General features: G+C 40.2%; 1 protein-coding gene across 4 annotated transcripts in view; it reads right to left on the bottom strand.

The window, feature by feature from the left end:
- The window catches only part of LOC138749175 (rab effector Noc2-like), a 124966-nt gene that overhangs the window by 86206 nt on the left and 10770 nt on the right, over positions 1-27990 (bottom strand). For 3 of the 4 annotated variants that reach the window (XM_069910194.1, XM_069910196.1, XM_069910195.1), the window contains exons 2-4: positions 23256-23344; positions 19189-19332; positions 1858-1987 (exon numbers count right to left, since the gene is read on the bottom strand). In XM_069910194.1, the coding sequence (XP_069766295.1) occupies positions 1858-1987; positions 19189-19332; positions 23256-23332 (351 nt within the window). In that variant the 5' untranslated portion in view covers positions 23333-23344. The remainder of the gene's footprint in view (positions 1-1857; positions 1988-19188; positions 19333-23255; positions 23345-27990) is intronic. The other variant, XM_069910197.1, reaches the window with a different exon arrangement.

The raw sequence follows: 27990 nt of genomic DNA, 5'->3' as shown, positions 1-27990 counted from the left end.
AGCTACTTTTTGGAAAAAATAAAGACAACTTCAATAACATTTTCACAGCGCTGTTTGATAGGGGGCTCCAGGGCTTGCATCCAGTGTCAAAGAAAGACAGTAATACATTTCCAAAGTAGGTGGGTGTGTGACCTGGAGGGGGTCCTGTGGTAGCACACCTCTGCAATTCCTACCCTTGTCCTTCTTCGTAGAAGTTATGGGTTTGGGTAGTAATATTTTAGCAGTCTGAATCAGTGCATTTCACAGATGCTGCACATTGCAACAACAGAAACAGGAATAATTGTTATTACAAGAACAAAACATTTGTTGTTTTCCCCTTTTTATGCAATTATGTTGGTTTTAACAAGAATATTATGCTTTTCAATGTGTTGTGAGGACAATGGTGGTCTTTATTGAAAGCGGATTTAAATATTGGAGCAAATATGTCCTACTGGCATTTTATAAGAGCCTCAGTGAGATCATAACCAGAGTATTGTGTACATTTTTGGACTCCTTACCTAAGAGAATGCAGAAAAGATTCTCTTGTTCCAAGAAGAGTTCTCAACAAATTTCAATGCTTTCAAAGTATACAGCTTGATATACAGTAAAACCCTTGTTATCCCACACCGATGGGGATTGGTAGATGCCAAATAAGTGAATTTTCCGGTTGCTTGAGATTGTGTGTTGTGTGATTGGCATATCAATTTTAAACGTCCATATTTTTTAACAATTTTGCACGATTTTTTTGCCCATTGCTTGATGCTGTCGGTTGTTTGAATTCTGGATAGCTGAGGGTTTTTTTTTAACTGTATAGCGATCAGTTTCAGATATGGACAGATGAAGTTTGATCTAGATGTGTGTAAGGAAGTGCCCTTTGGAAGGGCAAATAACAAGGGGAAAGTATACAGTTGAGGAAAGACTCTTAACAGCATTAATGTGCAGAGGGATCTGGGGATTCAAGTACAAGGGTATCAAAAAGTGGCCACACAAGTAGACAGGGTGATAAGGAAGCCGTATGATATATTTGGTTGGGGCACTGAGTAGAAGAGCAAGGAAGTTTTGTTGCAGCTGTATAAAACTTTTGTTATGCTGCACTTGGAATATTATGTGCAATTCTGGTCACCTTGTATATAGAAGTAAATAAAAATACGAGAGGCAGAAGTTTATACAAATATGAAAGGCATCGACTGGGTAGTCAGTCAGAATCTATAACGGAGGCTAATGGGATACTAACTAAATTGCGTGTTCCCATGCTTTTAATGGCAAATCCCAAGTACCTCTATTTATTATTGGTTAATGATCTCTGCTCCAAGGCATTTAAGATGCTGGAGACAGGGGCAACGTGCTGGGTTCTTACTCTTTATGATTCAAAAAAAAAAACCAGAGGGGATCAGACACTGATGTAAAGTGAGCACAAAATCCAGCCCAGTTGCAATAAATGATCTCCATATCTCTGTGGTTTCATTCTTCATTGTGAAAGTTCACACCTGAGGATTACGGCTTGGATAAGTTTTCTGATTGGAGTCAACACTTTAAAGGCTGGGGGGGGAGGGTGGAAATCAGAAATAAAATTAAGCAGAATAGAGATACGGAAACAAAGGAGCTAATCTGTTCATTGTTTCCAATATTCTGAGAAATCCCAAGGGGCGCAGTGGAAGAATGTTACATGAACATGAAAAAAACAAACTGGATCATTATTCCTTTCCCTTGTTATCTGTTTCGTGGTCAATCAAAATTTTTTTTTAATGAATCCCACAATATCAACTGATTGCAAAAATTCAAAATAAGTGTGGTATTTTACATGAAAGTAAACAACAAGCTAAAATGGGAACTCGATGACATAAATATTTTCATGACCGTCATATAGAAGTGTCTTACCCTCCGACAATCCTGACAGAAGACGGATGTGGATCCCAGAAACCCAAGTAGCTCTCCACATAACAAACACTGAGACTGGCCATTTCCCATCACATTCTTCTTCATGTTTTCTAAACGTTCAACAAGACGACTGAATTAAGAAAAAAAAAGTTAATCAATTATGAAGCATAACTGCAGTTTATCAAAAGAAATTAGATTTGAGATTACAAGTTAAACTGTGCATTTTTTTCATGTTGTAGTGTATATTTTATAAGCTTTTCCACACTCTTCCTGAAAACCTGGGCCATGAATGTCCTTGAATCCAGCAGGCAGTGTGGGTAGTTTGTAGTACACAACAATTAAGGCCAAGTGTAACATAAAAAAGTAGTCAGGTAAAAGATACAATTGATGATTAATCAAACTTAACAACACCCATTTAAAAATCATTTCTGTGCAGCAATTTATAATTAATTATAGAAGATTACAAGATGTAGGAGTAGAAGTTGCCATTCCATCATGAGCTGATCCATCCTCCCACTCAGCCCCATTCCCTGGCTTTCTCCCTATAACCCTGGATGCCCTGAATTATCAAATACATGTCTATCTCTACCTTAAATACACCCAAATACACAGCCTCCGGAGGCAATGTTCCACAGTTTGTGAGAAAGGGCTAATGGATTAGATAAGGATACAGTAGCTACTTGCAAGTTGGTGGGACAATAATTGCTTCTTAACCTCTGTGCTGAAGTGAGATAGTAGCTTATCCACAAGAATGTCAAATGTTGGACCTCCACCGCCTAAAATGACAGAAGGAGAAGACGAAATGAACTGGCCCAGTGTGTAAAAGTAGATGACACAAATTTCTTGTTTATTTTCATTGTGTGATGACATTGTTTAATGGGTTTAATGTATCATATAGGTTGAACGTTGAGTGAGGGGGGAGGGGGGTGAGGGAGGGAAGGAAGGGAGGGGGAAAAGGGGAGAAAATGACACTGTGTATATTCAAGAGGGAATTGTTTGTGTGTATTTTGGCCAGTATGGTTCATAGTGTGAAAAATAAAAAAAAAATAAAAAAAAAAGAATGTCAAATGTTTTGCAATAGGGACACTGATCTTCCCAGATAATTCTAGATATTACAAAGCTCATGTAAAACTTGTGAGGGTCTCATGAAGACATCTGCCCAAAAGGTGTATAAATGTACGGTGAACACTTAAATACATGGATATTTGCAGCTCAGTGTAGAGAACAAGTTACCCTCCCTCCCACTTGTGTTACAAAGGGTTAAATAAAAAAGCTGCTGTATGTTGTACACGGATGACTAACACTCTGACTAAAGAAAACTTTTCTCATCTGTTTTAAATGATGCCCTTTATCCTGGAAATTATGCCCTCCAGTCCTAGAATCTCCTACCATGGGAAGCAGCCTTGCCACATCTACTCACTCCAGGCACTTCAGCATTCAAAATGTCTCGGCGAAGTCCCCCCTCATCCTTCTGTACTCCAACAAATACAGTCCAAGAGACGACAAACATTCTTCATATGCTAACCCTGATATCATCCTGGTAAATGGTCTCTGAACCTTCTCCAGTGCCATCATTTCTTTTCTCGAACAAGGTGCCCAAAACTGTACACAGCCAAGTGAGGTCTCACCAGTGCTGTATCGCATCTCAACAGTACATTAGATGCTTTTGCTCTAGAAAGGAATGCTAACATTGCATTCACCTTCTTTACCATCAACTCAACCTGGAGGTTAATCTTTCTGGGGTACCCTGCATGAGGACTCTCAAGTCCCTTTGCACCTCTGAATTCGGAATGTTATCCCCATCTAAACAATGGTCTGCCTGTCTATTTCTTCAACCAAAGTGTATGACTGTACACTTGCCTACGTTGTATTTTATCTGCCACCTCTTTGCCCTTCTAGTCTATCCCTACTTCTTAAGTAAACTGAACAGAACATCTTTAGTAATTGTTCTCAGAAACTAGATCAGAATTAAAGAGAAATTTTGCTTATCTCTAGAAATAGAGAGAGAGTTCGAGATCTGGTTCCACTGGGAGAACAACCTTTTTTCTTTTAAAAAAAACTTCATCCATGCACAAGGGAGGAGAAGATGCTGAAGAAGGTCTTCTACTACCTTCTAAGTGACCTATCAGAAAAAAAATATATTCCAGGGCTTTTCAAGGAATTATATCCATTACGGCCTTGAGTGGAGCTCCTGTTTGATCAAAGCTAGTGTGAATTTACCTTGAAAGGATCCAAAACCCCGGAATCCTTTATCAGTGGATAACAGTGGATCAGGACAGATTCTAAAAGGCCGCATTGAAGATCACATGCAGTCAGTAGCAGCCTGCTCCTGTAAGCTCCAGCAGGATTTAGATGCATCAATGAAAGATTCAATCTATTGGCAGAGTCAACAAATCAGAATTTCAGTGTCTTTTGTGAGCAATAAAGTCTGTATACAAGCCATGACCAATTGCCACAAAGGACTTTGCATGTCTGTTAAAATCAGCTACTTGTCAACGATTCATCACTACATGTCAAGCAAGTAACTCTACTGCTCAGGCGATACAGCACCGGTGAGACCTCACTTGGCTGTGTATAGTTTTGGGCATCTTGTTTGAGAAAAGAAATGATGGCACTGGAGAAGGTTCAGAGACCGTTTACCAGGATGATATCAGGGTTAGATTTGTCAGATGACAAATCTATCATTCAAATCAGCTGAACTCACTTGAAGCATTAAAAGACAAAACGCTGGAGGAACTCAGCGCATCACGCAGTATCCGCAGAAGAAAATGAACAGTTGATGTTTCAAGTCAGAACTCTTATGAAGTGAGATTTCAACCCAAAACTTTGGCCACTTTTCTCCACGGATACTGCCTGACCCAATAGGTTCCTCCAACATTTTGTGGTTTTGGCTCTAGATTCCAGCATCTGCAGTCTCATTTCTCTGAGCACACTTGGAAGCTTGCTGAACGAGATTCAGATGACGTTGCATTGTGGAATTGATATTTATGCTTGGAAGCTGTGCGGCTTAATTCAAGAACTCTACACTTCATTAAAGCAAGGTCATAAGGCAGTTATGAAGGAGCATAAAAATTCAAATGCTATGAGTCTGAAGTCTCTCTCCCCAACCTCCATGAAATAAGCAGAGGAAGAACCTGGAGCTGTCATCAGAAGTAAGCTTCAGTGGATACTAATGTCATGCTCACCAGTTTTTTTGAACGAGGATTTATGAAGAAACTGTCTTCTCTGATGAGTATAAAAATTGCCATTCTAGGAGTAGAGGAACCGTGTAACATTTAATTATCACTCCCCGGCACAGTTCATCCTTGCTGATTCTTGTGATGGTGCAAACCTAGGGTTGTCTTCAGTTTAATACAATAAGACCTGGTATCCGGCACCTATTCGTAGATACCAGATAAGTGAAATTTCCGGTTGTTTGAGAGTGAGCGATTGGGAAACTAACGGTGAGATACACCAATTCTAAACTTCCGTACCTCTTGCCAATTTATTTTCCATGGTTTTTTTTTTGCAGGTTGCTTGAATTCCAGATAACAGGGGCCTTGCTGTACCTTTATGGGCTGCGCTTCGAGGTCTTTAAGTCAGCAGGCTGCCTGAAGTTTTTGGTGTGGTGAACCTCAATAATGAGGTTCAAGTCAGAAGAGAGTGCAACACAAAGGTAACATGGAGATGACAATATGCTTAAAGCCGATTTTTTTCAGCTCACCACTAATCATAGTTGTAAAAAGTACCAGTTGACATTCTGCATGGCTTCCCAATGGGTTCTTGCAGAAACACTCTGTGGCAAGATTTTGCATGTCCTGAGATTATAAATGAATTAAATAGTCCCATCACAAAGTGCAAAAAAGTGTTTCATAAATGAAGCCCCTCGGTATCACTGGAATTGTCAAAAACTTCAGTCTGAAAACAATAACTTTTTTCAAACATTGAAAAATAAAAATTGCAAAAATCAAAAAACACCCAACAACTTTAAACATCTAAATAAAAATAAAACAAGCCATTAGAACTTGTTTCAAAGTTCATTCAAAGTGTTATTGAGTGTATTTTGAAACGATTAACTTGCATGAAGGGTTCTTTTTTTAATTAACAGCGTGCAATCGTGCCTTTCCATTAAAATCAATAATAAAACCCTTGTGCCTCCTGAGACCTTGCTCAGGATTATTTAGTGTGTCGTAAGGCTATTAGCCCGTGTCCCACACAGAAGTCCACGAGGAATCTGGGGTCACAGCAAACCAGCTGCCAGGTGGAAGACTGATGAGAGTTTGTGTGCACAATGAAATCCCATAGTAGAATCACTGTCTTGACAGCAAACATTACAAGTTTTACCACCATTACTAAGAAAAACACGGTCCACCATCCTTGATTGTAAAAGGCTGCTAGCGTGTGAAGTTGTGCAAATTGCACACAGCAACCCTGCTCCTGGAGAAGGTGAACCCTGAGCCAAATGCCGGTAGAGGACCCATGATTCAGTGGACAGCATCAATCAAGCAAATAGCTCTGCCAGTGACAGATTTGGCTGCAGTGCCAAGCATTCCATCACAACCCTGAAATTAGTTTACTCATGGTAGAAAGGAGTCATGCGTCATCTGTGACTTGACTGGTCAGCTTCTATTCACGAACAACTCTGAAGGTTGGAACGAATAGGTGATAAGGATTGTGATGTGCCCCAGATGGAAGATTTAACATGATGTTCATCTTTAATCTGCTTTCCCCAATAGATAGCCCAACAGATAAAATAAACGTTTTCCATTCAGTTCATACACAAGACGAAAACCTCCTTTACTAATATCAATAATCCTACCAGGTTATCAAGCCTGTTTTGAATGTAGGTATTTTCAGATTACAAAAAAATACATTCTTTCTTTGGCTTGGCTTCGCGGACGAAGATTTATGGAGGGGGTAAATGTCCACGTCAGCTGCAGGCTCGTTTGTGGCTGACAAGTCCGATGCGGGACAGGCAGACACGGTTGCAGGGGAAAATTGGTTAGTTGGGGTTGGGTTTTTCCTCCTTTGCCTTTTGTCAGTGAGGTGGGCTCTGCGGTCTTCTTCAAAGGAGGTTGCTGCCCGCCGAACTGTGAGGCACCAAGATGCAAGGTTGGAGGCGATATCAGCCCACTGGCGGTGGTCAATGGGGCAGGCACCCAGAGATTTCTTTAGGCAGTCCTTGTACCTTTTCTTTGGTGCACCTCTGTCACGGTGGCCAGTGGAGAGCTCGCCATATAACACGATCTTGGGAAGGCGATGGTCCTCCATTCTGGAGACGTGACCCATCCAGCGCAGCTGGATCTTCAGCAGCGTGGACTCGATGCTGTCGACCTCTGCCATCTCGAGTACTTCGACGTTAGGGATGAAGTCGCTCCAATGGATGTTGAGGATGGAGCGGAGACAACGCTGGTGGAAGCGTTCTAGGAGCCGTAGGCGATGCCGGTAGAGGACCCATGATTCAGAGCCGAACAGGAGTGTGGGTATGACAACGGCTCTGTATACGCTTATCTTTGTGAGGTTTTTCATTAACATTGAATTAATTTACACTAAGTCCCAGCCTTAGTAATCCAGATTAGATTTCAAAAGTTTTAAACCAAAATCTTTACTGAAAAAATCCACCAAGCAGACAATTATAAAATAAAAGCAGATTTTTGAAAACCACTGGTTCTTCATCATACAATATTATTAAAGTCAGGCTTTTAGGATTTTTAATCCAATTCAGAGCCAATTTTTCAATTTTAGCATTTGGCAGCTTTGGGTCATTTTGGTTACCAAAAAATACTTCTGCCAAATCTTACTGCAGTTTTTGTTTTATGTAAGGAACAACTACATTTAAAAATGTAACTACTGTATAATAATATTTTACATAACTTCAATTTCTTTCATGTAATTGCGAATAACTTCGCCTGATTTCTGCTTTTACCCTTCCAGTTTCAAAGCTCAGATTTAGATTTATTATCAGAGTACATACACAACATCACATAAAACCCTGAGATTCTTTTACCTGTGGGCGAGGTAGAATTACCACTTATTGGTAGTGCAAAAACTGTAGTCAGGAAGAAATGGAAAAAAATAAATGTAAATGAACTGGCTGTGCAATGCAGAGACTTAAAAATCAATTCAGTACAAGAGTCCTTAAATGAGTCTCTGATTGAGTTTGTCGTTGAGGAGTCTGATGGTGGAAGAGTAGCAGATGCTCCTGAACGTGGTGGTGTGAGCCTTGTGGCACCGACACCTCTTTCTTGTTTCTTACACAGGACACTGTCATTACAGCACAGAATAACATATTCCACAAACAAATGGGAATGATCATTTTGAAAGCAAACCAAAATTAAAGAAAGTATAAATTAATTGTCAAAATTGGCGCTATGAACTAATTTTAAAAAATGTATAATAAAACTCCAATCATCCCGCACCTTTTTGACTTTGATGTTACCTGACAACTGCCTGTGTCCCTGGATGGTGGGAGGGAGGAGGTGAATGAATAGTTTGTACTCTCTCCAGTTGTATGGGAAGGTGCTGTGGGTGGGGACCAAACTGCTGTCATCCTCTCCCGAGCTCTGCTTTGGAAACAGGCACACCTTCTCCCAAACTCATTACTCAGTGAGATTACAGCTCCTTTCAGAATTTCACATGCATCTTAACCTGGAAATCTACAACCTGCCATCAGCGGCTTAGCCTTTCTCCACCAGCAACACTGTTAGCGGCCTTTTCCAATGAATCAAGAAAATATTGCCTGATGTACCAGCAAAGCAAGTAAAGATGGATAAATCCCCAGTACCTTGAGGGAGGTTTCTACAGAAATTGCAGGGGCTCAGGCAGATATATTTAAAACGTTCATGGCCCCAGGTGAGGTGCCGGAAGATTGGACGTTTAGATTATGGTGTTTCAAAGGCTCCGAAAATAACCCAGTAAATTATCAGCCAGCAAGCCTGACATCAGTAGTAGGCAAGTTCTTGTAAGGAGTTCTATGAGATCAGATATACAAGTATTTGGACAATCAGAGACTGATTGGGGATAATCAACACATGGTAGGTCATGTTTTACAAATCTTATAGATTTGGTTTTGAGGAGGTTGCCAGGAAAGTTAATGAAGGCAAGTTTGTGGATGTTGTCTACATGGACTTTAGTAAAGCCTTTGACTGGGTCCCACATGGGAGGTGAGTTAGGAAACTTCAGTCCCTTGGTATTCATGGTGAGGAGGTAAAGTGGATTTGACATTAGCTTTATAGATGCCAGAGAGTGGTAGTGGATGATTGCCACTCTGAATGAGGCATGTGATTACTGGTGTGCCTCATTATCACAGAATAAAATGCCTAAATTAGATTTACATAAATCCAAATTAAAGTGGGAAAAGATTGGTCAGGAAGACTGGAGAAATGTATGTAAAGATAGTATGACTAAATTTGTTAATGTGAGATATAGATTAGTTCATTATAACTTTATACACGAGCTATATTTAACTCCTTAAAAATTAAAGAGATATCATTTAATTTCTTCAGATTTATGTTTTCTTTATGTCATAAAGAAGTAGGTTATTTTTGACATTCTACTTGGTTATGTGACACTGTTAAATCTTTTTGGGCACGACTTAAGGAGTTTATAGAGAAAGTTTATAAGATCAAATTGTCGATGGAATCAACATTATTTTTATTAGGTAATGTTAAAATGTTGGGTTTGAAATTAACTAGGTATAAAATTGTGTTTTTAAAATTAGCTTTGGTCGTAGCGAGAACATGTATAGTGATTACATGGAAAAACGAGATGGATTTAAGTTTGCAACGATGGCATATGGAGTTGGGATCATGTATTCCATTGGAAAAGATAACATATAATTTACATGATAATTATGGGGTTTTTTTAATTGGAAAATATGGAGCCTCTATATGGAGTATATGATTTTAAAGTTTTGAACTTTCTACGGTGGGTTGTGCTGGTATTACTCAAATCCATGGCATTTAGTTATGTTATTGATGGGTGAATCTCCTTTCTTTTTTCTATCTTTGGGGTTGGGGTTAGCAGGGAGGGGGAGAGAGTGTTAGTGGAGTGGATGGGAGGGAATAGGGGGATTTAGTATATACCACATGTTTTCTTGTACATGAATTATCATACTTGAACATTTTTGAATGTATTATGGCTCAAAATTTTAAATAAAGTATTCAAAAAAAAACATCAGTGCTGGGTCCATTATTGTTTGTTATCGAAATCAATGATCTAGATGATAATATGGGAAATTGGATCAGCAAGTTTGCAAATGACATGAAGATTGGACAGTGAGGAAAGTTATCAAAGCCTGCAGAGGGATCTGGACCAGCTGGAAAAATGGGCTGCAAAATGGCAGATGGAATTTAATGCAGACAAGCATGGGGTGTTGCATTTTGGAAGGACAAACTCAGGTAGGAGAGACACGGTAAGTGGTAGGGCACTAAGGAGTGTGGTAGAACAGAAGAATCTGTGAATACAGATACACAATTCCCTAAAAGTGGTGTCACAGGTAGGCAGTTATAAAGAGAACTTTTGGCATATTGGCCTTCATAAATCAAAGTACTGAGTAAAGGAGCTGGGATATTATGGTAAAGTTGCATGAGACATTGGTGAGGCCAAATTTGGAGTATTCTGTACAGATTTGGTCACCTAACTATCAGAAAGAGATCAATAAAGTTGAAAGAGTGCAGAGAAGGTTTACTAGGATGTTTCCAGGACTTGAAGAATCGAGCTACAGGGAAAGGTTAAACAGGTTAGGACTTTATTCCCTGGAGCATAGAAGAACGAGAAGAAATTTGATAGAGGTTTAAAAATTTTTACGGGTATAGATAGAGTAAATGTTAGTAGGCTTTTCCACTGACGTGAGGTGAGAAACGAACCAGAGAGCATGGATTATAAGAGTGAAAGAGGAGTAGTTTGGGGGAAATAATTTTTGTCATATTTTATTTATCATTTTAAATATATTTAACAATTAACAACCATACAAAATATAAAACCGATAATAATCTAGGCCATCTATACAAATTTAATTATCAGCCATTAATGAAGAAATTACAAGATGACAGAACATTGGAAAGATTTACCACAAACATTGATAGGAAGGGTAAATTGCATTAAAATGAATATCTTCCCAAGGATACAATACCTATTTCAATCATTACCAATTCCCTTAACAGAGAAATTCTTCAATGAGCTAAAGAAAATAATATGAAAATTCTTATGGAAAGGAGGGAAACTGAGGACAGCGCTAGATAAATTAACAGAATGGTACAAACAAGGGGGCTTACAGCTACCAAACTTTAAGAATTATTATAGAGCAGCACAATTAAGATATCTATCAGATTTTTATCAAACAAGGGAAAAATCAGATTGGAACAGATAAGAACTAGATAAAAGAGGGGAGAAGAAACCAGAACATAAACTTTATAAGTGGGATAAAAAGCTGGCGCAACACAGAAGTTCACCAGTACTGCACCATCTGCTCAACATTTGGAAGAAGATTCACGTCGAAAGGAAAAAAAACAAACTACCAACTACCAAAATTATTATTGACACAAAATCAACTAATCCCTTTCACAATAGATAACCTTTCCTTTAGAGAATGAGAGAGAAAAGGGATCAAAAGAATAGAAAATTGTTTTTCGGGAAATAAATTATTATCTTTTGAACAAATGTTCATTTCTGAAGACCACCTATCAATGAGGAGACGGGAGCCAGACTTCCATGTTACTGCTATATATTTCCTGGCCACACATAAGGCAATTGCTGTGAAGTTAATTTGGAAATTATTTAACGATCTACAAACACTTGTAAAGTTCCACAGAAGACAAAGCTCTGGGTCTACTGGGAAGGGGACACCTGTGATCTTAGTTAGGATGTCATAGAGGTCACACCAGAACAGTCTCACCTTCGTGCAGAGCCAGGTAGAGTGTAAGAAGGAACCAATCTCTCTACACACCTAAAGCACATCTGATAACTCGTTTATATTGGTGCAATTTGTGGGGGGAGGTACCGTTGATGGTGAAAATTAGAGTGGGGAATTTTTTAACAGAGACTGCTGGGAGTATGGCATAAGATGTCAGTTAAAGTGGGGAATGCATGCGTATAAGAAAAATTTGGACAGGTATATGAATGGGAAAGGTATGGATGCAAGTCAGTGGGATTAGGGCAGAACAAGAGTGTGTCACAGACTAGGAGAGCCTGTTTTCTGTGCTGAGATGTTCTATGGTTCAACATTAAGCAAATGCAAACTAATTTCATTATAAAATACCCTGAAAATTTCAACCTTGCTACAAGAAGTCTATAAAGACATTCTGGCATTTTAAATAATTACCATGCAGGGAAATATCTAGCTCTCTTTCTCTCAGTCATCTTTTTCTCCCTTTGGTTTGACTTGATCATTGAATTTGCATTTTTGTAGTATTACTGTAATTTTTTTTCTTTCTAATAAATAAATCACATGTTGTAGAGCTCGTCGAAAGAACCAAAGACTTGTTGATCCAAACCAAGGCTTTTATTAGCAAAAGACAGGAGCTCTTCACAGGTGGCCGACCAGTCCGGAATGATCCGACCTGGCTAGGGACACAACCCTTTAAGGCCCAGACAATATGTGTGGCTTAGCTCTCAGGCAATCGCTGTAAGCACAGTCTAGATACAGTAACTATATACACTATGTACATTGGTGATAGATCTGTACTCTCACACATGTTGACTCCTTTTTCTCCCTTTCTTTATCAACGTGCAGATTGATATTTCTATTATTTTGTTAATATTATGGATATTGATGTTTTTTTTCTTTTTATTCTTCATTTTGACTGCATGTTGATCGAAAATTCTCAAAATATTTTTAAAAAAACCTATCTAGCCCTCAGACATTAAGATTACATGAACCTGGTATGTAATTCCCCAAATAAATATATATATATTTAAAAAATGTATGCTATCTTGATCATACAAGATAGTTTGCATTATTTACAGAGCTTCCTGCACAATACTTCAAATGTTAATGAATAGCTTTCAAGAGTGTGGTGTGAGAATTCCTCAATGTCTTTGTCTGTTCAACCAGGTTAATATCAGCATGTTGGTCAGGCCATAGTTTCTGTTGAGTTGATGGCAGGCAGGAGCAGGAACTGGAAAAGAGCTTACTGTCATGACAGACATCCCAGATCTCTAAATCTTTGTGAGGACCTCTGAACATGATCAAGAAATGTCATCGTAAATAACTTGCTTTGTACAGCTCCTTATCCCCTTATCCATGATTCTGAAAATCAAAAACTTCTGAAAACCAAAAACTTCTGAAAACCAAACTTTTTTAAAACACTGCATGGACAGTTTATTTTCGGGTGTTCTAGAGAGTGAGGAGAGAACGCAGCTCGGGTGGCGAGTGGGGAGAGCGCAAAGAAAGAACGCGACTTGGGCAGTGAGGGGAGAGAGAGAAGCCGAGCTGGGCCGGAAGGAGGTCGGCAAGGGCATGGCGGAGCCTGGCAGGGTGAGCCTCTTTTTGTTTTAATTTCCCAGAGCGGTTCCAGCTGCGTGGGGGGGATTATGGGTAACGAAGACAGCCATTGTTGAGCTAGCATAATGTGGCGTCACTCCATTAAAAAGTCTTATGTTTTGTGAACCTGCACCAGTGCCATTTTAATTCCATAATCCAGAATAATCCGAACCGAGAAGTGTCCAGTCCCAAGGAGCTCGAATGAAAGGATAAGCACCAGTATTTTAAAATTTTTTTTAATCCAGTACTTCAGTATTTTATTGTATGTGTTAACGCCCACAATCTTGTATTACGGCATTATGGTTCAGCAAATAGAGTTGCTGCCTCACAGCTCCAGAGACCCATGTTCAATCTTGCCCTCCACTGCTATCTGTGTGGTGTTTGCACATTCTCCATTTGACTCCGTGGGTTCCCTCCAGATGCTTTTGTTTCCTTCCACATCTCCAAGACTTGCAAGTTAATTGACCACTGTATATTGCCCTTGAAGTGAGAATAAAATTGGATTACTGCAAATGCTCAAAGGGCCTATTTATGTACAGTTTGACTCCTCGAGTCCACTGTTGGATTTGCACCGCTTCACCACCAGGTGGTGCTATGGGTCTAGGTTTGAAGAGAAATCCTGTCAGTGGCTTTGTTGTTGAGCATATCACTTTTAATTCCAGAGCTATCAAGACACATCAAATCTTTGAGATCTTGACCTTATCTGTTTTTTCTCCCTTCCTTCAATTTGATCAGCCCTTTAAAAGGTCATTCTATGGAAGGATGCAATTTTATTGTTGTGGCCGATAGCAATAATTAAATTATTGCAAAATCCTCATTCTCGGGAGCCAAGTTTGCAGGCAGTGCTACCCATGCTAATTATTGACTGTCCATCTCCATGGTAAATGAGAGGAGAGCAAAAAAAAAGTGGGATCGACTGATGCCAATTTAAGGCAGCCAATACTTCAGCATTCTAAATGCAGGGGTGAAATCTTGGAAGGAGAGAAATATTGCAAGACAACATAGAGCAGTCACATCTGAACGTCGCAAGACCTCGACAACATTCTGACATGGGCTGATAAGGGGTGTTAACATTAAGTGCCAGGCAACGGACACCTCCAAGAAGAGAGTCCACTCACCTAGCCTCCAGTAACATTACTGTCACCAAATACCCTACCATCTACATCATTACGGAGGGGAGTTCATCACTGATCAGAAACTCGATAGCCATAACTTCAGAGGGAGCTTGGTTATTCTACAACAAGGTTTCCACCATCTATAAAGTTCAAGTACAATAGATACTCACCTCTTGCCTGAATGAGTGCAATTCTAACAACAGTCCAGATAATTCTTACACAGCTTAAAACCCATTACATCCTCATGTGCCTTGAATACATGTATAGTTTTTTTTTATATAATTTTTTTATTTTGCACACTGTGAACCATATCAACCAAAATATATACAAACGTTTCTCATTAAATATAGTGGCATTTTTTCCCTTTTTTTCCCCCTACCCTCCTTCCCCCCTGCCCAAGCCCCTCCAAAACCAAAAAATATTCAACATATACAATAAAATAAAACCATAAAACAATGTCTTCACACAATGAAAAATAAACAAGAAAAATGTCATCTCTTTTTACATACTGAATCAAATCATTTTGTCTTCTTATCATTTTAGGTGGTGGAGGTCCGAGGCAAGCTCTCTCTGTTGAGTTCCATGTATGGTTCCCAAATTTGTTCAAATAATGTGACTTTATTTTTTAAATTATGTTATTTTTTCCAGTGAAATACATTTATTCAACACTTTTTTGCTACTGCAAAGGCTATCATAATGAATCTTTTTTGCACTTTATCCAATTTGAGGCCTAATTCAATTTTAATATTTAAAAGAAAGATCTCTGGAATTTTTGGTATGTTATTTTTTTGTGATTTTTTAATATCTGATTTAGATCTTCCCAAAACGAATTCACTTTCATACATGCCCAAATTGTATGTATTGTTGTTCCCATTTCCTTCTTTCAGCGAAAACATCGATCTGATAATGTTGGATCCCATTCTTTTAATTTTTGAGGAGTAATATATAATCTTTGTAACCAATTATACTGTATCATGCGTAACCTTGTGTTTATTGTTAACTAATATGGCTACACCTCTAGCTTTTGAATTATATGATGCTGCCACTATGTGCCCTACCCAGTCTCTCTTTAATTTGTAATGTTCCACTTCAGTTAGATGCATTTCCTGCACAAATGCTAGATCTATTTTTTTTCTTTTTTCAGTAAATTTAATAGTCTCTTCCTTTTCCGCTTCCTCACCACCTCCATCCGCCTTTTCCCATTTTCATCTCTCAGTTTTCCCTTTTTAAACTCAATGTATGACAACACATTTAAAACATAAAATACTCCAACAATTCCCACACCCAATAATACCTTAACCCCAAATGCTCCAACCCTCTGAATTGCCCCTTATCCCTTGCCGGGCAATCACAACTTCCCTTTCCATTTGGGTTGCGATCTTGCTCGCAAACGTCAACTGATTTTGCAATGATGGTTATTCTCTAGCCCCCATCCCCCACCCCACACCCAGAAAACACTTGTTTTTTTTTTACACACATATAACAAAGCTTTCACTTTTCCCCCCCTTACTTCCTTCCCCTCTCTTTCCCTCTTTAGTTCTTTACATATACATTGTTTTTACATCTTTATATATACTTTATCGCCATTCTTCATCTCTTCATCTCTCCTTCCATCCTGCAAGCACTCTGCGAATTCTTGTGCTTCCTCCGGATCAAAAAAAGTAGGTTTTGCTCCCCGGGTATAAATATTTTAAGCACGGCTGGATGTCTTAACACGAATTTATAACCTTTTTCCCATAGAATCGATTTTGCTGTATTAAACTCTTTCCTCTTCTTTAAGAGTTCAAACCTTATGTCCGGGTATTCCAATGGCTTATTATCTTCTCTAACTTTATTCCTTGCCCGCTCCAATATATTTTCTCTTGTCGTATATCTCAAAAATTTTACTAAGATGTATCTTGATTTTTTGATGTGTCTGTGGTTTCAGAGCTAGTGCTCTGTGTGCCCTTTCTACTTCCATTTCTTCCTGTATTTCTGTTGTGCCCAGGACTTTCGGGATCCATCCTTTTATAAATTCCTTCATGTCTGTCCCTTCTTCACCCTCCTTCAGGCCCACTATTTTTATGTTGTTTCGCCTACTATAATTTTCCAACATTCAATTTTCTGAGATAACTCTTGTGTCTCTCTAATTTTTTTGTCACTTTCTTCCAATTTTCCTCTTAAGTCATTTACTTGCATTTCTACAACCGTTTCTCGTTCTTCCACATTCTCTACTATTTTCCCTATTTCTGTCATGACCCATTCTAAACTTTGCATTTTATCTTCTGTTCTTTTAATTGCACTAAATTCTAATGACAACCATTCTATTAATGCTCTCATTTGTTCTTCAAAAAAGGCTTTATCTATATTCTCCCCATCTGTTTTACCTTCTATTTCTCTGTGAAGATCTTGGTCTTCTTCTTCCTCTTCTTCTGTGACTGTACCTATGTTTATATCTTCTTCTTCTTCTCTTCTTTGTATCTGTGTCTCTTCTGATTCTCCTGATGAGTTGCTTGCATCACTTTGCTGGTCCTCTTGTTGTTGATCCTCCCCTCCTGGGCTGCTCATCTGTTGGGCCTCCTGCTGCTGCTCCTCTTGCCTTTCACCCCGTCGCATTTCTTCCTCTCCTGGTTCCTCACCCCCTCTCCTGCTACCTTCCTCATCTTCCAGCTGAGAGCCCCGGTATCGGGCGTCCCTCAGCTGGTCGCGCCGTGTTTGCCCACTCCTCGGGTGAGCCCCCTTCCCGTCAGTGCTTTTACCTTTGATTGCACACTTTTGTTCGGCTCAGAGAGCCATTTTTGCAGTCCACTGTTCGGGGAGGCGGCACCAACCTCAGAAATCGGGCACTCTTCGCCACCAAGGCTCCCTGTTCCTTCGTGCAGGTAAGGTCTTCTTTCGTTTCCGGTGACGACGACTTCTTTCTTCCCCATTGTTTTCACTTTTTCCTTCTTGGGTGCCATCTTTCTCTTCTCTGCAACTTTATCTTCTATTTCTTATACTTTATATTTGTTAAGCTTTGTCTTTTCTTGATCTTTTTTTCTGGAGAGGGCTGGTTATAACCCACCGACCACTATTCCATCACATGACTCCCCAAATACATGCATAGTTTAAGCATGACATTCTTTGCATGTTATCCACCATTTAACATCATTATCCAATGACTTTCACAATGAGCATTCTGTCTAGTTGCATTCTGCTGACTTGAAAGTGGCTCTTCAAGGCCAAAGGCAGAATAACTACCACTTCTCCTGAATCATTTACTGAATTTATAGTGATAGACCTTGGATTCTACTATAAGTGGCAACATCTCTTGATTTACTATTTCAAAACCTTCCCAATTTTAAAATCTTTAATTTGGTCCACTTTACTGAAGAATTGAAGGTCAATCGATTCAGTCTTTCCTGATAGTTCTGCAGTCATTCTTATAAGTTTACTTTGTGTTAACTCCAGAACTTCTATAGTTTTTGCAACATGGTACTCTAAATCAAGACTAATCAAGCTTCAGTAATGTAATTTCTTGGCTTGCAAAGATAACTAACATGTTGCTATTTTTAATTTAAATTAAATTCAATAAAATGTAATTCTACATCCTTGTTTGATTTTTAATTTCCTTTCTTATTCCTTCTATTAAGATGCATCATTTCAGATTTATCAGTATTTGTTACCCATTCAATGCCATTACTTGTTTAGTAACATTTCATATGTTGTCCAAGTACGTCCTCTTAATTACCTGTACCCACAATTGGACTCAATTATTTATTTAGAGGAATAACGTTTATCTGGAAAATAACACAAGACTCTTCTACATCAATTTTTTAAAACCTATTAATTAAACTCTTGCTGCTTCGACCAGAGTCAAATTCCAGATTTATTGTCAGAGTTATACACATGACATCAGATACAACCCTGAGATTCTTTTTTCTGCGAATGAGGCAGGATCACCACTTATTGGTAGTGTACACAGTATATACATGTAAACAAATAAAAAACTGTAAACAGATAATGAATGTAAGCAAATTGACGATGCGATACAGGGAGAACAAAAAGAAAATCAATAAAGTGCATAAGTAAGAGACCTTAAATGAGTCCCTGATTGAGTTTGTGTTGAGGAGTCTGATGGTGGAGGAGTAGTAGCTGTTCCTGAACCTGGAGGTGTGAGTTTTGTGGCACCTACACCTCTTTCCTGATGGTAGCAGCGAGAACAGGGTGTGTGCTGGGTGATGTGGATCTTTAATGATTGCAGCTGCCCTCTGTCGATGTTCTTAGTAGTGGAGAGGGTGTGATGTCCTAGGCATCAGAGGTAGCTTGGGTATTCTACAACAAGGTTTCCATCATCTACAAAGTTCAAGTACAAATAGATACTCTCCTCTTGCCTGGATGAGTGCAATTCTAAATACAGCCCAGACCATTCTTGCACAGCTGCTTAAAACCCATTGCAACCTCATGTGCCTTGAATACATGCATAGTTCAAGCATGGCATCCTTTGCACTTTGTGCACCATATAACATCACTATCTAATGACTTTGACAACGAGCATTCTGTCTGGTTGCATCGTTGTCTAGTACAGAGATGCCAGCGCTCCAGACAATGGAAAAACTCCAGAGAGTTGTTAATTCTGCCCCTGACCACTATCTTTTGGAGGCCTTTACGCTCAGGGGAACTAGTATCCCCATATCAGACCATGATGCAGCTGGTCACCACACTTTCCTCCCTCATAGTTATAGGGACGAGACTGATAAAAACAACATTGCATCTTATTAAAATAGTTTGCCATACCCAATGCGATTTTGTTCAATCAGCTCCAGCCTCTCTGCTCTCTTGATGACATCCAGGATCACTTCTACTTCGTGTTTGGCGAGTATCTGATCTTGTCGCTGTTTGTCTGTCTCATTTGTATGTACTGACCAGCCAGTTTTGAGCCTTGCGCAAAAAGAACGGAGATTAATCTTTTTTTTTCCTAACAAAAGCACACAATCAATCAGTAGAATGTAGAAGCCCTATCTCATTGATACTTTCACAGAAGTAACCGAGTCACATCGTAAAAACAACCATCTTGCAGTTGAAGAAATATCCTCAAACATGGGCTGACTTGCTAAGATTCACAGAGTTGTTTCAGTGGAGGCTATTCAGCCCTTTGTGTTAATGCCAGCTCATAGAACAGCAAGTCCATTTGTCCCATGGCCCTATTCTTTCTCCACTGTGCAGCAAAAGTTCTCTTGAATGCCTACCCAATTCTCTTAAAAGCATTGAGGGCACAGCAGCCATTACGAGCAAGAGGCAAATTCCTGATCCTAATTCCTCTGAGTAAAAATAATGATCCTTTTAGATTTTAAGTTTAGACATACAGCATGGTAACACAAGACCGTGCCACCCAGATGACCTACAACCCCAGTACATTTTTGAACGGGAGGAGGAAAACAGAGCAACCAGGGGAAACCTAGGCAGAAACAGAGAGAATGCACAAATTCCTTACAGTCAGTGCAGGACTTGAACCCACGTTCTGGTCACTGGCGCTCTAACAATGTAGCACTAATCGCTACGCTGCCCTTGTACTTCTTTCGCCCATCTATTTAAATCTGTGACTCAAAATCCATGAACTGTTTGGTGATGGAATCAACTTCCATTTCCCAACCCAAACCCAACCAATTATGATCTTTTACATCCCTGTCAAATCTCCTCTCAACCTTCTTTATTCCAAGGAGGACAACACCAGGTTCTCATTTCTTGCAGGGAAGCCCTTCCAAACTGGGAATTATTCCAGTAAATTCCTCTGAGACCAAGACATCCTTCCCAAGGGTGGTGCAGAGAATGAAACACAGTACTCCAGTTGTGACCTAATCAGTGCTTGTACAGGTTCAACATGACTTCCCTATTGTTGCAGAGATGCCTAACAATGGTCACTCTTAGTCCAGTTTAATCTAATTTCCCTGCTGCACACATACTGCACAAAAAAATTACATAATCTACTACGGAACTGGAGTTACTGTGCCAGATGCTCAAGGCTGATTCGTACCAGGTCACGTCTGGCTGAATATCCAGAATGAAGCAAAACATCCTGCAAATAGTCATTATTAATTTCTCCGGGAAAAGTCAAATGTAGCTTAAAAAAACACACACAGTGTTGTGCACTTGATTCCTCAGCCACAATTCTGCAGCGAAGGAAGATGCAGAAACAAGTCAAATCAAGTTTATTGTACAGTGGTCCCCGCCTTATCTCCAATTTCATTTTCAGTTGCCCACATTCAACCAAGGTCCGAAAAAAGTTATGCGCCACTTAACATCCATTCAGGCAATGTGCGTCTGTGCTCCCATAATTATTCACTTAACGCGAGCAAGTCCGCAGCAATTTAGAAAACGCGATCGCTAGCTATAGGAATTGTACACTGTATACCTAAATTGATCCAACCACCCCGTTCCCCGCCAGCCCTGTATCAGTCCCAACAAATCCCACTGCCCGCTCTCTCCTCACAGCCCTGTATCTGTCCCCACACTGATTCCACTGCCCCGCTCTCTCCTCAGAGCCCCATGTCAGTCCCCACACTGATCCCTACTTATAAATAACAAGTTTACTTAGCTTTGCTAAGTATATAATATGGTGTTCGCACAACGTCCACATCGCATGACGCCCAATTTCACAGAGTGCATCATGGATGTTAAGCGGCACATACCTTGTACAGTGTATTCAGATTGACAGTCACGGTATTGCAGTGCTTGTGTTCAAGTAACCCTTTTATTTCAATATCGTTATAATTATATTTTATTATTAGTTATTGTTGTGAATCTCTTATTGTACCTAATTTATAAATTAAACTTATCATGGGTATGTATGTATGTATCAGAAAAATACATAGCATACATAGAATTCTGTATTATCTGTGGTTTCAGGCATCTGCTGGGGGTCTTGGAACATATTCCTCACACATAAGGAGTGACTACTGTACAACCCAACAAAACAGCGTTCTCCGGTCCTCGGTGCAAAACATGCAGACGCACAACCAAACATAGCACACATACAGATAAATAATACATAAGCAGGGCATGTATTTAATCTATATAACATATATATATATATATATATAGTGTTTTGTACAAATGAGAGTCTCGAGTGGTTAGCGTACGCAGCTCCTTTGGTCGTTCAGCATTATCTCTACCCGTGGGAAGAAGCTGTTCCTCAGCCGGTAAGTGCTGGCTCTGATCCTCCTGCATCTCTTCCCAAAGGAAAGAAGGAGAATGCTTCCTTCATATGTGGCTTAGATCATGGATGAGGACCTTGGAATTAAGGCATGTAGCAGTGAAAAAAGCAGCAGAGAACCAAAAGGGTCCATGTTTGGTCTCAAAAGAAGTTGCATCACCAGACCACAAGTTTAACAGATCTTCAAGGGTGACATTTGATATTTCTGAGTGTTACATGCACTTTGTGGTGGGGGGGGGGGGGGGAAAGCAAAATACACAAAAATGTTGTTAATCCAACATGCTCATAAATTGGGTGTTGTTGGACTAGCAGATTTTCTGGTCCAGCGGATATTATTTTATTCATATTCCATTATACTTTTTAATTCAGTTTAGAAAGATCACAGATTTCAGTGAACCTAGTAAGTTTAAAAGGAAGCCTGGGAAACTGAACAAGACAAGTCAATGGTTGGAGGTATATACAGTTTTGTGTATAAATGGCTGGCCCGCCCACTGATGACAATCCCCTGTAACCCCCCCCGTGACCTGGCCATAAAGGTCGACCTCCCTACCCCTTCCATTCATTTGAGCACATGGAGTTGGGCCAGCTGAAATCTAATCTGTATTAAAACCTACCGTTCCTCACTCAGTCACTGGAGTCATTGATCGTGCACATCACCAACAAAACAAGAAAGTGCATGAAGTGAGGCCCAGGTGGCTGGATGGGAAGTGTGTGAAGCAGGGATCCAGCATGTGGTCATGGGGTGTGGGAAATAGGGACGAATGCATAGAGAAGGAGAATGGAAATGAGATTCCGGGACAGTGGTGTCACCCAATGCGGTAACTCATGGATTTTCCCTCGCCCCCCCACCCAGGGCAAATCTACAGAGAATAGCACCTATAGCAAGGGTGGGCAACATCTCGCGAGATGTGGCCTTGGTGGCTGGCATGTTGCATTTGGCTTCGGCCTTTTAATAAGGTCAGAGCGGAGAAGAAAGAGGTGTGTGTTCTTTTTATGTTGCAGTGGGGTTGTGGGAATGCTGGATTGGGGGGGGGGGGGGGATTTGCGGCAGCTCTGACCACCAGAGCGCATTAGAAGATTCAAAAAGTAAATTAGCATCGAGTTTTAGCCTTGTAGGTATATTGATACATGTAAATGTTTTTGTTGTTATAACGAACTAGAGGGATATTTTTATTAAAGAAATAATAAATTTCTGCTGAAACACTGCACAAAAATTTTACTGAGTCATTATGGTGTCACTCCATTTGATGGTGTCACCCAGTGCAGTCCACAGAGCCCCAAATGACACCAGTGAATCAAGTGAGTGGAAGTCGTGCCAGAACTGGAGCTCAGGTGAGTTTAAAGTTCAGATCTATTGTCAGAGTACACACATAGATGACATCACATACAACCCTGAGATTCTTTTTCCTGGCAAGTGCTGGTGAGTCCTAGCAAGTGGAAGCTACAAACTTGACATTGTGAGACAGCAGATTTACAGGGCCTCACTGTACACTGTTTATGTTAGCAAGCTAGAGCAAGGAAATGTAAACCTGGGATTCACAGTAACCAGGGCAAGAATTTCCTGAGATTTTCTTAAAACATTTGGACACAGAAGATATTAATATTTTTAAACTATTAAAGATGTAAAAGAGAAATTTGCATAATGACTCACTTTGCTCTTAGGGCAAGTTGCCTGTCGTTAGGACACACCCATTGATCTGCTCCACTTCCAAATATGGTGTCAGCCATAGCTCCTTCCCACTGAGTATAATTTAGGAGAAAAATGCAAAAATCAAAATTTGAGGTGAAAGTAACCCATGCTTAAAAACTAAATGTTATTGTATTCATGTTTATTTCAATCTATATTTAGTTCTCATACAGGGCTGATCCTTGCCCGCTGTAGATAAATGCAGTAGTGCTGCAATGTTAGATACAAAGATAAAATCAAACACAATCTTTGAAGGATTGTTAGCTTTTGTTCGAGCAGCAATCTTGAAGTTTAAATTGGTTTTATACAGGATTCAACTACACCACCAAAAGGTGATATATTTGGGGGAATAAATTTAGGCCGAGATGAAGTTGATATTGGCCCAGTGAAGTCCTTTAAATTCACCTGCAAGTTCCAACTTGCAAATGTATCATCATTGCTTTGTTATTTCTCAATCGAAATTCAGGAACATCTACCTCACTGCGTGAGGTAGTTCCTTCACTTATGGACTACATTGGGAAAGCTGAACCAAATCATCGTCAGGCAACAGCGTAACTCAGTCCTACTGACAGAATCGTACCTAAAAGACAATGTGCCAGCCCCCTCCTTCACAATCCATGGTTGGGTTCTGTCCAATCAGCAACACCAAAATTGCACGATGCTCTGCGGGTGATTGGTATATCCTCAAATATTAACTGCAGAGACCCCATAATGTATTATGGCATCAAGTGAAATGTGGGCAAGGAGACCACTTCATGATTATCACCTCAGCTGATAAATCTGCTCAGATTCAGATTTATCGTCATAATATATACATGGCAAAACATATAACCCAGAGATTCTTTTTCCCTGCAGCAGAGGTAGAATTACCACATACTGGTAGTCCAAAAAAAAACTGTACTCACTGTATACACGTAAATAAAGAAATGTAAACAAACTGTGCATCCTTGATTATTGCTGCTGTTCTCCAACAGCAGTGTTGCCTGTAGATGTTCTTGATGGTGGTGGGGGTTTACCTGTGATGTCCTGGGCTGTGTCGACTACCTTTTGTGTGGCATTACACTCAGCAGTATTACTGTCCCCATACCAGGCCATGATGCAGCTGGTCAACACGCTTTTCTCCACAGATCTGTAGGTCTTTTTTTAGACCTTGGTATCGTTGAATTTGTAGATGGTGTTGCTGTACTGAACCACACAGTCATAGGTGAACAGCAAGAAGAGTGACAGGATAAGAAAGCAGCTCCTCCTCGTTGAACAACCCTTGAAGAAGCTTTTGAGAGAAGCAAGGGTACAGAATATACTGCAGTTTGGGGACTTCAGAGCAGCTAGGTAGCACCAGGACACAAAGATCAAGCTGTGTCCTGAAGAACTTGACTGCCAACCAGGGACTGCAGAAAGAGGCAGTGAATAAACTAACACGAGGAATAAACATTCTTGTTCTTGTCCTCAGCAATCCATCTGTGGCAGAAGCATCCACTCACAATAACCTTAGTAGATGACCACCATACCGTCTAGGAGGATACGATATCTATCCACCCAGCACCTTTTCCACATGGCTTCAATGGGCAATACTAGAGGACATCAGTTTATGGTCGTGTGCAAAGTCAGAGATAGGATTTTTTTTAAAAATACACAGCGTAGTTGATGAATTATATGCTATTGTATGTTCAAACTTTGTATACTGGAATTCTGTATTTTATGTATAATGCTTCAACAGAAACGTGACTAACTATTGTGTAACTAAGCAGTCAACACTGCCGATTAGCAGAAACCATAATCTAAAGCCGCTTTCAGGTGGAATCGCCGGGAAAATGCGGCTCCGGAGCCGGCTGCGGGTGTCTGCCAAACGACGTTCAGGTGGCAGTGCTGAAGGTGCTGTTCTGCCACCTGAAAGGTCCGCAGCGGGGAGAGGTGCTGCGGAGCAAACACCGGCTCCCTAGTCGGGGCAGGGGCAGGCAGGGGCGTACACTGCCCCGTAGTCCCGCGCCAATGGCCCCTGCCCGGATGTCCCGCGCCAGGGGGCCAGGAGGCTGTCAGACGCGGGGAGTTGGGTCACCGGCTGATTAACATCAGCCCACTCCCTGCTAGGCACCTGAAAGCTGTTAGTCGCTTTCAGGCTGCTGCTTTTAGGTGCCAAGGGGGAGCGCTTGGAAGTGGAGAATAGACCTCCCCGAGGTGGGTTGAGCAAATACACCTAGTGGATGTGTTCTCCGCTTTCAGGTGGTCTCCTGACAGCCGCATTCAGGTATTCTGGCCACCTGAGAGCAGCTTAAGACCTAGAATCATGATGCTCGGTTTCTTTTTTTGAATATTTTATTTAATCAAAATATAGAAGATCATAATAAAGACTGATATTAACAAATATATGCTGAAGATAGAGAGAAATATAGGTAAACATGGGGCATGAATGTTGTTTGACATATTTACAAATGACTTGTAAATTGTTAGCTGAACTGCCAGGTTGATTTACGGGACCATTGTATAAGATTGCTCCAAGGAAAGTAAGTTACTAATTGTAAATATCAAGATGTGGCAGTAATTGAAGATTCTGTGAAACAAGGTTGGCACTGAACCAGAAAAAAACACTCCTTATATGGAAGCAAAGTTTCAACAGGATAACAGAACAATGCCCGTACAGGCTGATAAAAGCAGGCAATGCTGTTCTTACTTTAAGTGGGTGCCCCAGAGTGCAGAGCATATGTGCTTATGTTCAGCATTGTAATCTGGCCACTCCAATCATGATCTAAGTTGATTAAAGGCAATTTGACTTGTTTCAGTTGTTTGGTGTTGTTATTCCCTAACAGGAGAACTGACTTTTACGTGATGGGTGCCTAGAATGCATTGCCAGGGGTAGTGGTTGAGGCTGATATATTAGAGACATTTAGTAGACATTAAGAAAAAATAGGGATTATGGGCTCAGACGGAGGGAAGGGTTTGATTGATCATGAGGTAGGTTTATGTAGGTTGACACCGTGGGCCAAAGGGCCTGTATTGTTCTATATTGTTGTGTTCACATCAATGACGCCATCTCTCATTCGACCTGACAAAATACTTGCACTAAATGGCATAGACAGAACAGAGTTGGGGCCTGTAGTCTGCTCAGTGTCTTTGCTAATGGCAAGGGAAGGGAGATCATTGTTAGAATTTCAAATAAATGAAGGAAGAAACAATAATAATCAACTGGTCTACATGGCAGGGGAGCTGCAGATACTCAAGGATGCTCTAACATTAATAAAACACAAAACATTCATTTTCTTTATCTAACACCTTCAAGAATCATACAGCAAATTCTCACAGCAAACTACTGATATACTGAACAAAATATAAATTTCCTACTAATAGAAGTGGCAACCAATTCTTTAACGCTGTTATCTTCACTGGTTACTATAGAAACATTTTGCTACGGTGCACTCCGCTAATGGGCATTCACATTCAAGGCTCTGACAAAAGATCTGGAATTGTATTACAAGCTCAGGAGTGCACTTTTAATATGCAGAAATGAATACAAGTCATGGTTTTAATAAAAGACATATTTTGGGGAAATCATTAGGTCTGATGGTCTTCAAATAAAATGAGGCGATGGTCTAAATATCACACCTGTTGGGATACTACAATTAATTTTTTTCCATTCCGTAAAAATATCACCACAGATCACCATAGAAACAAAATTACACAGGGTTGTTGCTACTCAGCTGAGCAAACAAAGCACTAAAGAACAGCAAATCACAGTCTGAAGGAATATTCTGGTATATAATGTTACCAAATATCTGAGGGTTCTAAATTAAAAAGTGTAAATTCACAACACAGATAATCAATTAATTGCAATTATTACATCTATCAATTAACATTTAAATTTTAAAGCATCCATGGGGAAAAAAGCATACTCAGATTTTCAATTATTGAGTAAAGTGGAATCCAATATCTGCCACGTTCCTCTCTTCACACCACTGAAACTCACTCCACTAATACTTTCAATATATTCATCAAGAACAGTGAGAGTGAAGGCAATGCTGTGTCCCTCACCTGCCCTGCTGCCAGGGTACAGGCACTTTCTCGTGACTCCTGCAGGCAAGGCGCCCATTTAAGAGTAAGAGAATGGAGCGAAGCAGAAAAGAAGGAGACAGTAGGGAGTCCAGGGGTACAGGGAGCCAAAGTCGGCCAATTTCATCCAGCCCAGGACTTGTATCTCAGAGCAGGGCTGGGCCTTTGCAGCATCTCCCACTACCTTTTTCTTGCAGTCATAAACTCACACTATTCCCCCATCCCCCAACAGTTCTCTAATCTCTTTATCCCTGACCTCCCAATTTGTCTCCTTCCCCCCCCCCAACCCCCGCTCTTTCCTCCGCTCTTCCACCCAATCATATCAGAATCCAACAGCACAGAGAGAGGCACTTTTGGCCCATCTGACCATGCGATGCCTATAAACACATAGTCCAATTGCCTACATTAGTGCGGTACAGGTATAACCCATTTTAAGAATACTACGCAAATTTTAACGCAGAAACCCTTGTTCGCTTTTACAAAAGGATTTTCACTTTTACGATAAAATGTGGCAAGAGCAGCAAGCCATTATAAACCCACACATCCCGAGCAGCTCCTTCTCCAGGAACAATGATGGGCTGACGATAGATAGATGATCCTCCTCCCTCTCCTACATCCCAGTCTTCTGCACCTCCCATCGCCCCAACCTCCAAAGACT

This window comes from Narcine bancroftii, chromosome 14, assembly GCF_036971445.1.
Source record: "Narcine bancroftii isolate sNarBan1 chromosome 14, sNarBan1.hap1, whole genome shotgun sequence".
Lineage (NCBI taxonomy): Eukaryota > Metazoa > Chordata > Chondrichthyes > Torpediniformes > Narcinidae > Narcine > Narcine bancroftii.
Note: the sequence above shows the minus strand (reverse complement) of the source record. Positions and strands in the feature narration are given on the sequence as shown.